A 15,547-nucleotide genomic window follows, 5' to 3' on the forward strand; every position below is an offset into this window, starting at 1 on the left:
GAATGAAAACAATAAATTAAATATAATAGAATTACAAAGATTATGAAAAACCAATACATTTTTCACCTTTTGACTGGAGTAGTTATTGTCTTGCCCATGAAGAGCACTAATATTATAGTAATATAATAAACAACAAATAAACACTTTTTCAAACTGTGAAAAACTATCTAACTCTGTGATTCCCAAACTGTGCGCTGTGGCGCCCCAGGGAGCTGCAGCCTTTTCACAGGAAAGCCGCAAAATATTGTAAAAACTTCGTAATTAATTGAACCAAGACATTTTGATTTGACCTAACTAAACAAAAAACAAAGTGAAAAGCTAAAAACATCTAGATTTTTTGTATGGTTTGTTTTTCTGACCCTGTATAAAACTAAATTCGCAGATGCAGAAAATTCTAGCAAACGCAAGGCAGCAATTCCTTCTCAATCGTGCTAAACACGTTGAGGTGCATAGAACCTTCACTATAGATTTATTTATCGCTAGATAAGGCTATGGATAATAATAAGGATGCTCATTTGATATGCTATGTATGGTTATAAATCATAATAATATGAAAGAAGACCTTCTGTTTTGTAAAAATATCATTGCAGGAGCAAAGGTTCAGGACCTGTTTGAGATTTTTGGTACAGTAATAGCTGAAAATAATTTTAATTGGCCTAAGTCCATTGGTGTCTGTACTGATTGAGTCCATATCTGGCTCTTGTGGAGGATTACAGGCACTTATGCAAAGCAAATCACCAAATGCACCGTGGACCTATTGCATTATTCACAGGAAAGCACCTGCGTCAAAGCATCTGAGCCCTGCATTGAATCAGGTGTTAGAATGTGTAGTGAATGTGGTAAATTTTATAAAATCTCATCCATTGAAAGCAAGGTTTCTTAAAAAAACTGTGAGGATATGGGAGCCGAACACTTGTCTTTGTTGTACTAGAGTACTGCAAGATGGCTCTATCGTGGTAATGTTTTATCATATACCTTTGAATTGCAGCAAGAATTTTTATTTTCCTTCAAGAGGAAGGATACAAAGATGCAGATTTCGCTAATGCCGATTTTTTAATAAAACTGGCATATTTATGCAAAATTTCTGAATTCCCTTAATCTCTCTCTGCAGGGAAAAAACATGCACCTTTTGAAGTCATCAGAAAAAATATCACCTTTTATAAAGAAACTCATAGGGAAGAAAATTGAATGAAGATGCAGGGAAAGATTGTTTTTAATATTGCAGCAATTTTTTACATCAAATGAACTTGATCTTTCTCAAGATATAAAACCACATTTGAAGGACACTTATCACAGCTAAATTATCTGGTTTGAGAAATAATTTCTAAATGAAAATTTTGATAGGTTTGCATGAATTCAAGATCCATTTAATACTAGTGCTCTGTCTGAATTTACTTCTGTGGAAGAAGAGAATCTTATTGAGTTATCTTGCGACAACAGTTTGAAAGCAAAATTTGGCAGCATGGAATTAACAGAATCTTGGATTTTAATAAAATATGAATATCCCCTCCTTCTAAGTGATAAGGCTCAGCAGATTTTAGCTTAATTTTTGACGTCATATTTGAGCACAGCTGGGTTTTCTGCGGTGGTATTTTAAAAAAGCAAGTATAGAGGAAAAATCAACATGGAAAAGGAAATGAGTGTGGCCATGTCTAGTTTAATTTCAAAATTTGAGAAGATGTGCAATGACTTGCAGGCTCAACCATCACAATTATTAATTTAATGTTAATTAGGTAAAAAAAAAAATAAAGTTAAATAATGAAGACACACAAGTTTTATTTATTTCTATTTCTTACTTACGAATAGTCATACTTTTACTTAGGGTAGGACACCATGGAAAAATTTTAATTGAAAAAGGTTGTTGCAACTCAGAAAATTTTGGGAACCACTGATCTAAATGATAAATAAGCTATTTAAATTACTACTATATATCTCTGTGAATTATATTTTGTGTTATTATTGTCTCAATCATGATATTAAAAGATATCTTGCGAAAATCAAATGGAACAACAGCCCGATTAAAATTAATTTTATTTTTTTATAGTCTCAAAGAGGAAAAAAATTACATAAATAAGTCTTTGTTATTTTGTAAAACTTTTTTAGTAAGATGAAACTAAAGGTGAAATATTTTCGTATAAAGATTGGATTGCAGGAGAACAAAATTTAAACATTTTATGATTAAATTTGCAGTTTAATAAAGTTTAACATCATTTAAAGAGAAAGAATTTAGCTTAAAAATCCGTATATAAACTTTTATGTATTTTAAAATGTTTAATGTGTGTGGATTTTTTATAAATACATGTATAATAAGTATTTTATAAGAGAAGTCCTTAGGCCATGATGATCTCTACAAAAGTAAAAAGTTCAAAGTGAATTTTATAGATATAATTTTTTTAAAAATATCATCAAATTATTAACTTGTTTTGCTTCAATGTACTTTCAGAATTGAAAATTTTAATATGTAAATATAGTGGAATGCATTTTAAAAGTCAATTTTGTAGTCTTATCTTAACATGTTACCATATTTGTATAATATTGTAATGGTTATAACATACCATAATAGTATACTTGCTATACTGCATTATAATATTCCTATTTGTAATGCAGTACAAGTATCTAGTACAAAGTAGGTTTATAAAATACATTACCCTTGACAGAAAAAATTGCTCTACTCAAATATCTCATTTCCTGGGCTGCATATAAAAAGTTGATATTACATCACTCATGAGTTTTAGGTTGTATAATGCAAAATACTTTCATTTTTTTTAGAGTATCAGTAGAAAAAAAAAAAAAATTCTGATGTGGATAACACATGATTTCCTTGTACGCCTATAAAATTACATATAAACAAAAAATGAAAAGTACGTAAAATTTTATTTCATTAATAACTTCTAATATTTTTTCATTTTTTATTTTTATTATTGAATTATTATTTATTGTAAAAGGTTTTTACAATCAGAGGTTAACAATTGTTAATAAATTAATACATTTAAATTTTAAAAAAATATTTGTATATGGGGTATTGCATTTTAATTCAACAAGTGATCAATGCATCACTATTGTTGATTTTGATTACATTTGGTATATGATAACTAGCCACCTTGTAGTGGCCAAAAAATAATTTTACATTTAAAAAAAAAATTTTTCTTGAGTTAGACTGACTATTTTCTAATTTGCAAACAGGTAAAAACAGCCATTTTCATCACTTTTTCCATGAGCTGTAGCATTCTTATTTTACATTGTGCAGAGGGTCAAAAAGAGCTTTTTGGAAAGATGGAACTTCATCTTACCATACTCAACTTCATCTTACCATACTCAAAATTCATTTTGTTACATAACCAAATCTTGTAATGTTTACTGAATTTACGTTTACAAATTGTTTTATTCAAATTTTGGGCCCAAAATAAATAATGTTACCCTAAGTAACAGACCTGTTTTTTACCTTTTAACTTTTAGGTACTAGAAGTAGTTATAAAAAAAATGGAGTGTTAGTGTCCTCCATTAAAAAAAAAAATGGCTGCCAAATTGTAAGATTTTAAAAATGTCTCATTTTTGGGACCCAAAAACCACATATGGAACAGGTGACACAAAAATCTAAAATATTTAGTGCAGTAAGTACTTTTTATATATTTTAAAACCGTATAAAATTTATTTTGTTACTTAAAGGGGTTGATCAGTAATGAAGCCAACAAAATCTTTTGATTCGGCAGCCGCCATTTTTCTTTAGACACTTTGTAACAATCTAATTTTTTTTTATAAGTACTACTAGTACCTAAGAGTTAAAAGGTAAAAAAACAGGCCTGTTAACCTACGCCATTCATTATTTATTTTGGGCCCAAAAATTGAAAAAACAACAATTTGTAAAAGTAACTTTAGTAAACATTACAAGATTTGGTTATATAACAAAATTAATTTTAAGTACACTAAGATGAAGTTCCATCTTTATTCGTTCCAAAAACCCCTTTTTGACCTCTGTATGATGTAAAATAAGAATGCTACAGCTCATGGAAAAAATTCTTAAAATGGCTGTTTTTACCTGTTGGCAAGTTAGAAAATAGTCTATTAGTCAAGAAAAAAATTCTTTAAAAATATTTTTTGGCCATTACAAGGTGGGTAGTTATCATATACCAAATATTATCAAAATCAAAAATAATAATGCAGCAATAAAATTTTTGAATATTTGTTGAATTAAAATGGAATACCCCATATGAAGTTGGATTTGAACCAATCCCTTTCGCCTTCCCTTGTAAAATCCAAATATCTCACTAATTAAATTTTAATTTGGCTATAACTTGGGAACCAATGAAAATAAGTACCACTTATGATATATCATTTAAAATCTCTAAATGAGGGCTTATTACTGTAGTTAAGAAAAAGTCCAAAATCCAAGTTTTATTTGGATTTGGGTTTTTTAAACTCTTTTGGTCCAGCAGCTTGCAATAAAAAAGGGAGGTGCACAACTAGGTGTTACAACAGTCCTAAATCCAAGATTTCAACATCCTACGGCTAATTGTTTTTGAGTTATGTGAGATACATATGTATGTACATACACATGTCATGCTGGAACTAGTCAAAATGGATTCAGGGTTGGTCAAGATGGATATCTTCGTTGAAATCTGAAAACCGAAATTTTTCATACAAGGAAGTAAAAACTATAAAAAGGATTATAATCCTGAAGAAAATAAGAGATATAATCAATACTAAGATATACATTAAAAACAAAGAAAATATTTACTTGGATTAACTTCTCGGTAGCTAGCAACTCCATACGCATCGATTAAGTGCTGAAATGCATTTGTAAATTTATTAGTTCGATTATACGTTGGTGGATCTTCAAAAGTATCCATTCTATTAAGTATAGGTGGAACAGAACTGCCACTTCGTTCCTGCAAAATTAAAAATTAAAGGGAATTTACTTACATCACATTACTGTAATAACATACAACCATCTAAATAATGTACTATCAATAAAAGAAATAGCTTGACTTCTAACAAGTTTAGTTATTTAAAACAATAAACAATCATATTTCTTAAGAATTCACCCTCAATAAGTAAAAATTTTAAATAATTTTAAATCAATACTTCTAAAAACTAAAATAAAATACTTACAGTTCCTCGACGTAATGCCAACTGGATTGTTTCTGTATCAAGAACTGGTACCCAACATTCAGCAATAAGACATTTCTGTGTTACATCAAGATTAAATAAATTTAATGTGTGATATATAGCTTTAATTTTTCTAACTTTAACGAACCAATTTTTAATATTTTTGGCAGCGGCAACTAATACCCTGTGCCTGTGATCCTGTGTTTGTCCTAATACCTGTAATTACAAATAAAAATCATTAGTTTCATATGATGATGAAATGATGAGAAATAAGCAAAATAAATATGAATATATATCTAAACATTTTATTTGTATAAAAAGTACAGAAGACAATTCTTTACAATCCAGTTATTATTACTGTAAATTTTCAAGAATTACATAAAATGAATAAAACTGAAGTAACACAGCTGCTGTTTACGCAAGTATTATAGATTCATACAGACAATTAAGGTTAATATACTGCCTCTATTAAAATCACATTAAATAATTATTGGTTTTATTTCTATAAACTTTAGACCTACTTATGTTTCTAAGGTGAAAAACCACTATAAATCAAAACACAATTATAAATAAATACATTGTTATTAAGGTGAGATGTTGGGGAATTTTCTCTCTACAAGTTATTCATTAAGATTTAAAACTGACCACAATCAAAACAGGTTTTACATGTTACCTATTTAATAAGTATTTCATAAAAAATGAGCTCATAAACTGCAAAGGTAAAACTGCATTTGAAAGAGGTTCATAGGTTGTTAGTAATAAAAATATAAGAAATATTAATATATTCTCAATAAATCTGTAGAACTTCAAGCGACATCATTTTTCTTTTCTGAAATATTAGTTTTTGAACAAATGTTCCATTTATCAGATACAAATAATTACAAAGATAAAATCAAATTTCTCATTAGCTAAAACTTCATTTCACACAACAAAAACAAATGCTTTGGTACAGTATTATTTATATTTACATATTTATATTGTGAAGTGCTTAATTTTACATCACTCTTTTTTCACTAATGAAGCATCAACTATCAGAGAAGTAATGAGGTAAGAAAAATACATTAAAATGGAAGACACCAATTTACTCAAGATATTTTTTTTTACTATATATCTGATTAATATAAATAAATTTACTAAGAATATCTAGTATGCTATTTATCTTATGGTACTGATTTATCCAATGATTTACAACCACTATAAAAGTATAATTTTTCAATACTTACAGTGTTCAGATCTTCAATTCTTGTCATAACACCCATTGCCATTTCTCTACGATCAGCTGGTGCTTCTGGACATGGATAAAGTGTTGCACGAAAACCTTCACAAATTTTTTTAACTCGTGTTTTCAACTGGTCTCCTTGGAAGAAAATAATAAAAACTGATTTGAATACTTGATCGCCCTGTAACAAATAAAATATATGATGTAACAATGCTGTTTCAGTTGAATGCTTAGTATAAAAACAACTTTTATGTAAATAACCAATTTCCTGTAAGGAATAAAGAAATAAATCTTAAAAATTTAACATTCTCATATGACAGCAGGCTTAACCCATTACTTAAAACAAATTTAAACGTAGCTATACATATTGATTGAGAGTATAAATGTAGACATCAATGCATTGATGTCTACAGATGATGTAGCTAAATTTAATCGGATATGAAAACTGACTTTATATTGTTGAGGAAAAAATCTGATGTGGCCACCACATGACTTCCTTGCAAGCCTACTAAATTACATATACACATTTTTTGCTGCACTTCATTTAAACTTATTTTATTTGAAAGTGAGATACAATCCTCCACTTCTTTAATAAAATGGACAGCTACAAAATTGCTGGAATATTAGTTTTTATTAACATCATATATTTATACAATTATTAATTCAACGATCTTACATGAAATATTAGGATAGAGTAAAAGTCCCTTTATTACTTGTATTACCAGATCAGTATTATTCGTATATTCGTGAGTTGCTGATTAACAAAAGTTTCAGATTTCTGGTGTGTCATATAAATAAAAGTAAATAATAATTAAACTATTCCATTTAGTGAACTCCAGTATACTGGAGTTCAGGCTTGTAATATAATACAAGTGTATTATATTACAAGTGTTAATTTTGATCTTATGGTGTAAAATATTCAGTTTTTATTATTGGATTATTTGGTAAATAATTGAAAATGAAAAAGAAACACTCAATACAGGAAAAACAAAGATAACATGAAGAAATATATCTAAAAACTACAAGATGAATATGAAGAGAAAGAAAATGTTAAAACCAAACAAAGAATAAGAGATGATGAGAAATATTAAGAGGAAGAAAACATTAAGACCAAGGAAAGAATAAAAAGAGAGGATGACAAACATAAAGCGAGAGAAAATTTGAAAACTAGGTAATGTGTAAACAAATTAAGATCAGAAGAATTATGTCAAACCAAAGAGCGATTAAATGATTGGCAACAAAAAACAAATAAATGAAACGATGATAAACTCCGACTTAGGGAGAATATTGTCTGATATTATCAGAGGAGTAATGAACTAAAAGAACATTTTTTTGCAATTTATTACAGGTCAGGCATGTATTCCTCAGTGTATGTATGTTGTTGATGTTGTGAGGGTCTATTTTTAAGTCACTCTGTAGTTAACTTAAATGTAGATAAAATTAAACAGAAATTCAAGAATAATTAAATAAAATTAAACTGGAAAATCATAAACTAATACGATTCTAAATAATAATTTTCAATTAATATTAAATAATCAGATGTCTCTCTAAATCTATTACATACACACATGTAATAATGTCTATTAAATTATATATAAACATTTTTAAAAGTATATAAAATTTTACTTCACTAATAGCTTATTAATAATAAGTTAAATAATTATTTATAATATATTATTATAATAAGTTATTAAGTTCACTCAATAATTATTGAATAATTATTTATTGTAAATTTTGTTTTTATAATCACGAGTTAATAATTATTAATAAATCAGTACATTTAAATTACAAAAAAAAGTTTAATAAAAAGGAGATGGAAGTCTGATTTGAACCAATCTACCTTCCCTTGTTAGACCCACATATTTCATTAATTAAAATTCTACTTGGCTATAACTCTGGAACCAATGAAAATAAGTACCACTTGTGATATATTGTTGAAAAGCTCTCAATGAGGGCTTATTACTGAAGTTAAGAAAAGTCCAAAATCCAAGTTGTTTTTGATTTTGGATTTTCTTTGGACACTTTTGGTTCAGTCGATTATTATCAAAAGGGGAGGTGCACAACTAGAAGTTACAAAAGTCCTAAATCCAAAATTTCAACATCCTATGGCTAATCGTTTTTGAGTTACACGAGATACATACATACTTACAGATGTTACACTGAAATGGTCAAAATAGATATTTCCATTGAAATCTGAAAACAGAAATTTTTCACTACTGCAATACTTCCTTTACTTTGTACAAGGAAGTAAAAGATTTTATTTTAACAATTTTTTAATACAATTACTGTACAGATTCAGGTACTTATTTTATTATAGCCACACTAGCCTTTGCATACTCTTATGAAAGAACTACTCTTCCAGCATACCTTACTAACTCCATCCTATCTCCTCAATGGATTCAAACCCTGGTAGCCAACCAGCTAGACTTATATCTTTGTAAAGATGAGGTTGTATTTTTTGTTGAAAATCTCCCAGTTTGGATGGTCAAAATAAACTTGTGAAATATGTGGAGTAAAAAAGCATGCAGAACAACGCCCTTTGTGACAACATCTTGCATGAAGAGTTTGTTTTGAAACTTCATTAATCAGTTCTCGATGAAATTTTGACATTATTGTCATCCTATGAATTACTCTGGGAAAAATCCTCTTGGCATTTTAAGACACTGCAACCATCTAAGTTCAACAGTGCTTGCTTAAATTCTTTTGCAATAACTTAAATGTCTAAGTTTGAATTTCTGCGTTTTGTGAAATTTCTGGATTTCTAACATCAATCCTCAAGTATTGCCATTTGTACTATATTATTAGCAATTGATTTGTGACACAGAGTCCTTTTATTTACGAAAAATTAATCATCTCACACAATGGTGGGAGTAACAATTAATTATATAGATTCCACGTTTCATCTACCACTGCTTTGAATAATAGAATAAAGATAATCAACTTTTTTTAAACTTCAATAAAGTTAATCAACTTTTTTTTAAAGATTATCAACTTTTCCCTTATATAATTAAATACAAAAATATCTGTATTAGTGAATTAAAAGATTAATGTTTTATACCAAAGATTTTTATCATTCTAAATAAAAATGATGATATTAAAATAATATGACTTACAGTTGATGGATCCTCCAAAGGTGTTTCGATTTCAGCTTGACGAAGGAAGACATTACCACGACATGCACGCCAAAGCATACGTTCAAATGCCGGTATACGTTCACGAAGAATAACTCCAGCGACAAACCTTTTTATTTACATGTAAATAAAGATTATAAGATCAACATAACAATGAAACCTTGCATTAAAAAAATTTACTTAAAGAGTAAGTACTATAACAATAAATAACAATTTTTTAAAAGCTAATTAAGTAGTCTTAAAAAAGATTAAAATTACCTCATACCATGAACATATTACTGCATTCACTACAAAAATTATAACTGTATTTCAGTAATTGATATGGAGTATCTGTAAAATTATAGAAGAGAAGTATTCTGCTAATAAAGTGTAAATGTGTATTGTGTATATTAAAGATTTTAAATTTATCAAACAATTACAATTTTTTAGAAATGCAATATTATAAATTACTACAATAAATTAAACTTAACAATAACATAACAATAAAGGATGGTAGTCAATTTAAAACTTACATTTATTATAATTTGCTGCCTTCAACAGTAATAATATATAATTAAGAAAAAATAATTAAAGATTTCCTTTTTAAGCAAAAAATAATTAACAGAACAATTTATATACAAATGCTAAAAACTACAAATAATAATAATAAAACCACAACAAAAGCAAACCAGTCTAGTTAAAAAATATATACAGGAGATTCCAAATTGCATGGCAATCTTTCAGGAGATGATTTTATAGCCAAAAATAAGAAAAAAAAGTCACATAAACATAGATCAGAAAACAGTTCAAGGTGAGTTTCGACTCGCGGAACATTTGCCCTGCTTTCTGATCCCCTCTTTGAAATTAAAGTAACAAAATTCTTCAGGTACAAATCGAGGGGTAAATCTGGTGCTTCCTTATGGTTTTTGATTTATGAAATTGAATAAAAGTGGTCTCCACTATCTCACACAGGTTTTAAGAAAACAGGGTAAAACATAAAATGTTTTTAGGTTTGGAATAAGATAACGTTTTTAATTTACCAATAAACAAATAAAAACTTCTAGTTAACTTTGTAGAGAATTTAATTTTGAAAAAATTGATGTACATAACATCTATTAAAATTAAACATAAATTTGAGAAATTAAACTTCAATTAGTAACAAAACACACAAACTGGATCAAAAAATTGATACAGTTTTTAACAGAAATATTTACACACAAATGCTAAAAATTATAAAAATAAATTTAAAAGACATCTTTCTAAAATTAACAGAACTATTTATTTAAAAGACATCCTTCTAAAACATATTAAACATTTTTATTTTTCCATGAGTTGGCAATAACAGCTGATCAACATTTAAGTATAGTGTCTAGCATTTGAAAATTCATTTGAGCAGTGTTTATGCTGTTATTGTTTGGTCAATCATATATAATGGGTGATACCACAAATTGTATTCAATTAGTTGACATGTTAATTTATGATAAAGTAAATAAAAGTGGATTGGCTGCTGAGCATGAATACCAGGAAAATTATCCAGATTGGAGAGTACTGGATAATTTTTTTAACACTTATGGCTTTGGAAAGGCGAGTTAAAAAAAAAAACCAAGTATTCTTTCTTAAATGAGTTGATGTTGGTCATGAATGTTTTATGAGAAATGCCAATGCTGAAGAAGCAATATTGAATGTGGTTCAATTATCTTCCACTTCAAGAAGGTTATTACATCACTTTCATGTTTCGCAATTAAGTGTGTGGCAAACATTACAGTAGCAACAATTATACCTATTCCATACAACACGTGTACAAGATAAAAGAATGAAATTCTGTCTATGTTTAATTAGAAAATATGAACACCATCCCAATTTCCTAAGTAATATTCTAATTACTGATGAGTCCTGTTTTCAAAAAAATGGCATTGTAAACTATCAAAATACTCACACTTTGACAAAAAAACCCTAAGTATAACTTATCACATATTCAAAATAATATTCATAAGTTTTTAGAAGCCGACAGTTTTAGTTCTTACAGAAATATAAAAAAGTTAAGATAATTCACTGAATTCAATAAGATATTGTGTCAGAAGTTAAGCATCGTCACCAGTATTCTTCCAATAAGATAAACAAGTACCAAACTATATGTGCTAGCAGGAAAAAGATTCAGAATTTTGCTGATGACACATCTTTATTAGTAGCTGATGAAGCAGTCTTAAGACCAAAGTATATTAATAGCTGAAATAGTAATTCGGCAAATTAATCAAAAAATCAATTCTTAATAACAGGTGTGCTGAAACCTTTTATATAAATTCTAAAATATTGTAATTAAAATATAAAAAAGAAAATCATTTCCAGTTCAAACCTGCTTATCCAAATTAATAAAATTTCTAATAAAATAATAATAATACTTCAATTACTTTCATAACCTCTATGGATATCATAACAAAAAATTGAATACCATAAGCGTGACTGCTTTGTTTTTTAAGAATGAGTTTTATAGATAAATAAGTTATACCTTTAACCATTTTATATTTAATATCTAATAAAATAGTTACTTAAATAATTTTCTTAGCACTAACGCTTTTGATTTTCAGTGGAATTTTAAAACAATTATGAAAAAATGCAAGTGTAATGGTTTCAGTGTTCTCTAGCAATAAGTAATTAAATAACTGTTAGCTGTTAATAAGATTTATCTGGGCCAAATGAACAAAAAAATAACAGATACAAGAACTTTTCAACGAGCTGTAAAAAAACATAAGTAATTCTTTGTCATATATTGATCTGCATAACTTTGAGGTCTGGATATAAGGATGATTAAAATTGTTAAATATTAAACAAAAAGATAAGTGGTATGAAACAATTATAAATTATTTCTTAGAACATTGATAATAATTCAAGAGTAATTCATCAAAAGTACATAATATATAAAAACATTAATTTAGATGATTATTTAGAAAGAGCAGCACTTAATACACTCAATGAGAATGAATCGCTTGAGAATGAATTAATTGATATACATTCTCAATAAGAATTAATCACATATCTAAAGAGGTATACAGTAAGTATCATTTACAGTGACATCGGATACATATAATGACCAAAAACTTGTCTCTTGGTTGGTTTGGTAAGCTGTTAATACCAGTAAGCATCATTTATAGTAACAACGGATATAGACCTATCGAATATACAGACCAAAAACTTGTCTCTTGGTTGGTTTAGTATGCTGTTTATAATTACATCAGTTGTAGTGACATAGTGGTTATTATGACTTATTTTTTCTACTGCAATGCAACATTTTATTGCTAATAATGACAGATGGAAGTGACTCATCAGTAATGTAGTATATTTACATTGTAGCTACAGAAATATTTTGATAGTTAAAATGAGTCACCTTATCCTTTTTACCCACACATATACTATAGTTCTTCTTTTTCTTATCTTCTTAATGTATAGCTTCCCCAAGCCAAACTGGCACAGATCTGATGAACAGCATAACTGTATATCTTGCTGCCTAATGAGCACGGGTTTATAATACTACTCAATAAAAGACAGTATGTATACGGTACGACTATTGTTCATTCCAATCAATGAATAAATTCATGTCTTGTATTTATTGGTTACTTATTTAATCCCATTATTAAAATAATTTCATTTCTTTATTACATACTGAAATAGATATGTTATACAATATTATGAATACTAATCATCTGTTACTGACTAGTGTTTAGCCCTAAATGTATTTATTTATAGTTTTATAACTGTATAAAATATCTAAGCCAAACACGCACAAGATTGATGTCTACTGTTTATAATATGCTCTTCGCCCTTTGTTCTGGGAAGTATGAGCTAAAGAGTGGGGTGCGTGCACCATACTCTTTAGGCCATTCATTATGCATATGAAAAAATTGGCAAAAACATCAAATTTTTAATTTGAAGCTATGACTTTCACATAATCTTACATATCACCATCAAAGCTTGTAGTCAATTCCATTATTATTTTTTACCTTTTAGCACATTTAAGAGTGGCGTTTTAAAGCTTTTTTTCATATTTTTTATTTTCCACTTTTTAGTGCATTTAATATATGAATAGTTTTTAAAAATTATTTTTATATATTTTTAATTTTCTACTTTTTAGTCTTCAAAAGTTACACTTTACAACTGCACTAGTGCACAGGTTTGAGTGTATTTAGTGAAAGATTGGATTGGTACGTTTTACGGTAGGTGAGTGGAATGAAAGCATAGGGCTAAACAATTTAATTTCTAAATAACCAAGATCCGGTCGATCAAGAGTGTACCCAATGCGTATAACAATTAGAGCTAGACCTGCTAATATATACGCCATTTGAATTGTGAAAATTTGAAAAGTGATTGCAGACATTTTATAGTGGCACCCCCTCCCCAATTTCCAAATGGTGCCCCGGGGGGACTTGAAAATATTATCATCCAATGCGAATTGGATGATATGCGAATGGAGCGAATGGTGTTATCATCCAGGGGGGGGGGGGTCAAAAAAATTTTTCAGAGTGCTATGACTGAAAGTTTTTGATATTTGCGATTTTTGCTCAAAAATTCAGATCCAGTTAATAAGTACTAAATTTTCCCAAAACTTCAGTTGCAAATTTTAGATCCAAACTTACCAAAACAGGGTAGGTTTTCTTTCACTAAGAAAATATGCTTGTAAATGAGAATGCATAAATTCAAGGAGCATTTTTTTCCACTTAACTTAGCAACTTGGGTATCTTAGTGACTTGAAAATGTTGCAAAAATGTCTGTCATCAGGAACAAACCTGTATGCAAAATTTCAGAGCGAATGGATAAGTGAAAGTGCTTCAAAATTCGACTGAAAGTTCCGTACCATGAATCTCACGTACATAGTCCAAGAGCGAGTTAATATAATTTATATATATATCATACATATATGTACAGGTATATGCATGGGGGAAAATTATATAATATAATGGACACCGTAAAATTTATTATACTGTATATATACAGTCTTCCACAAGTAGCATATTATAAACCCGTGCTAGCTAGGTAACCATTGCCTACACCATTGACATGCTATACCAGATTATAAAATGAAGCAGCCACATTTAGTTGTTATTAATCTTTTGCTGTGAGCATATCATATCGTGCGGGTACAGTACTTTATTTTACATATCCTGTGTAATTCATTTAATAGTGATTTAATTATGAGTTTAAAAAACCATTCACAATAGAGGAAAAGGTGAACATTATCTGGCAGTTAGAGAATGGTGAAACTAATAAGGACATTGCCCAAGAATTAGGTGTACGTCATTTGAGAATGTCAGTGATATGGAAGAACTGTGAAAAAATTAAGAAAACTTTTGAAATAGATTCTATGAATCTATTTCAAGTACAGCCTAGTCAACATAATGATGTAAACCAAGCGCCGATAAAATGGCTTAAATACCAAAGGACTAGCGATATTTCATTAGCAGCCCCATATTGCAAACTAAGGTGAATGATTTTTCTGAAACATTGAGTAACCCATGTGAAATAACAAAATGTGTTCGGGGGGGGGATTATCAAAAGAAAGACTAACAACACTAATTGCTACAAATATGAGTGGAACTGACAAAAAAAAAAAATTCTGGTTATAGGGAAAAGTGCTAAACCCTATGTTTTAACATTTTGAAATTGCTTCCTGTTATGTACGAAAGTATCAAGAAAGTTTGGATGACAAGTGATATCTTTACTTCTTGGTTATGAAAATGGGACTGTGAATTGAAGTCTGAAAATGACAAAATACTGCTGCTCACCGACAACTGTCCAGCTCATCCACACGTTGAAAATCTTTTGTGTATGAAGTTCTTACCACTGAAAACAACAGCAGTCTTACAGCACTTAGATCAAGGCGTGATCAAGTAGGTAAAAGTACATTACAAAAAACACCTAATTTTACAAATGATACAAGATTTAGATAAAAAAAAAAGAAACCCAAAAAACTATTCTGGATGCTAATTATGTTAGAAATATCATGGGATGAGGTTTCTCTGCTGACTTAATTTTTACCACAGGCTGTGAAGTTACTTATGTTCAATGCAAGAAATCTTTAGCGGAATGAGGTAATAGTCTGCAAAACCAATCATTATCAAAT

The 15,547-nt window shown here is 28.7% G+C and overlaps 1 protein-coding gene across 7 annotated transcripts in view; it reads right to left on the reverse strand.

Annotated features, from left to right (window-relative positions):
* Vha100-1 (V-type ATPase subunit a family protein Vha100-1) overlaps window positions 1-15,547 on the reverse strand; it is a 130,208-nt gene that overhangs the window by 30,179 nt on the left and 84,482 nt on the right. For all 7 annotated transcript variants that reach the window (XM_075375679.1, XM_075375675.1, XM_075375678.1 and 4 more), the window contains 4 exons: window positions 9,439-9,565; window positions 6,330-6,506; window positions 5,110-5,322; window positions 4,736-4,886 (listed from right to left, as the gene is read on the reverse strand). In XM_075375679.1, coding sequence (XP_075231794.1) covers window positions 4,736-4,886; window positions 5,110-5,322; window positions 6,330-6,506; window positions 9,439-9,565 — 668 coding nt within the window. The remainder of the gene's footprint in view (window positions 1-4,735; window positions 4,887-5,109; window positions 5,323-6,329; window positions 6,507-9,438; window positions 9,566-15,547) is intronic.

The sequence above is a fragment of the Lycorma delicatula genome, chromosome 9 (genome assembly GCF_047948215.1).
Source record: "Lycorma delicatula isolate Av1 chromosome 9, ASM4794821v1, whole genome shotgun sequence".
In the NCBI taxonomy this organism is placed as follows: Eukaryota; Metazoa; Arthropoda; class Insecta; order Hemiptera; family Fulgoridae; genus Lycorma; species Lycorma delicatula.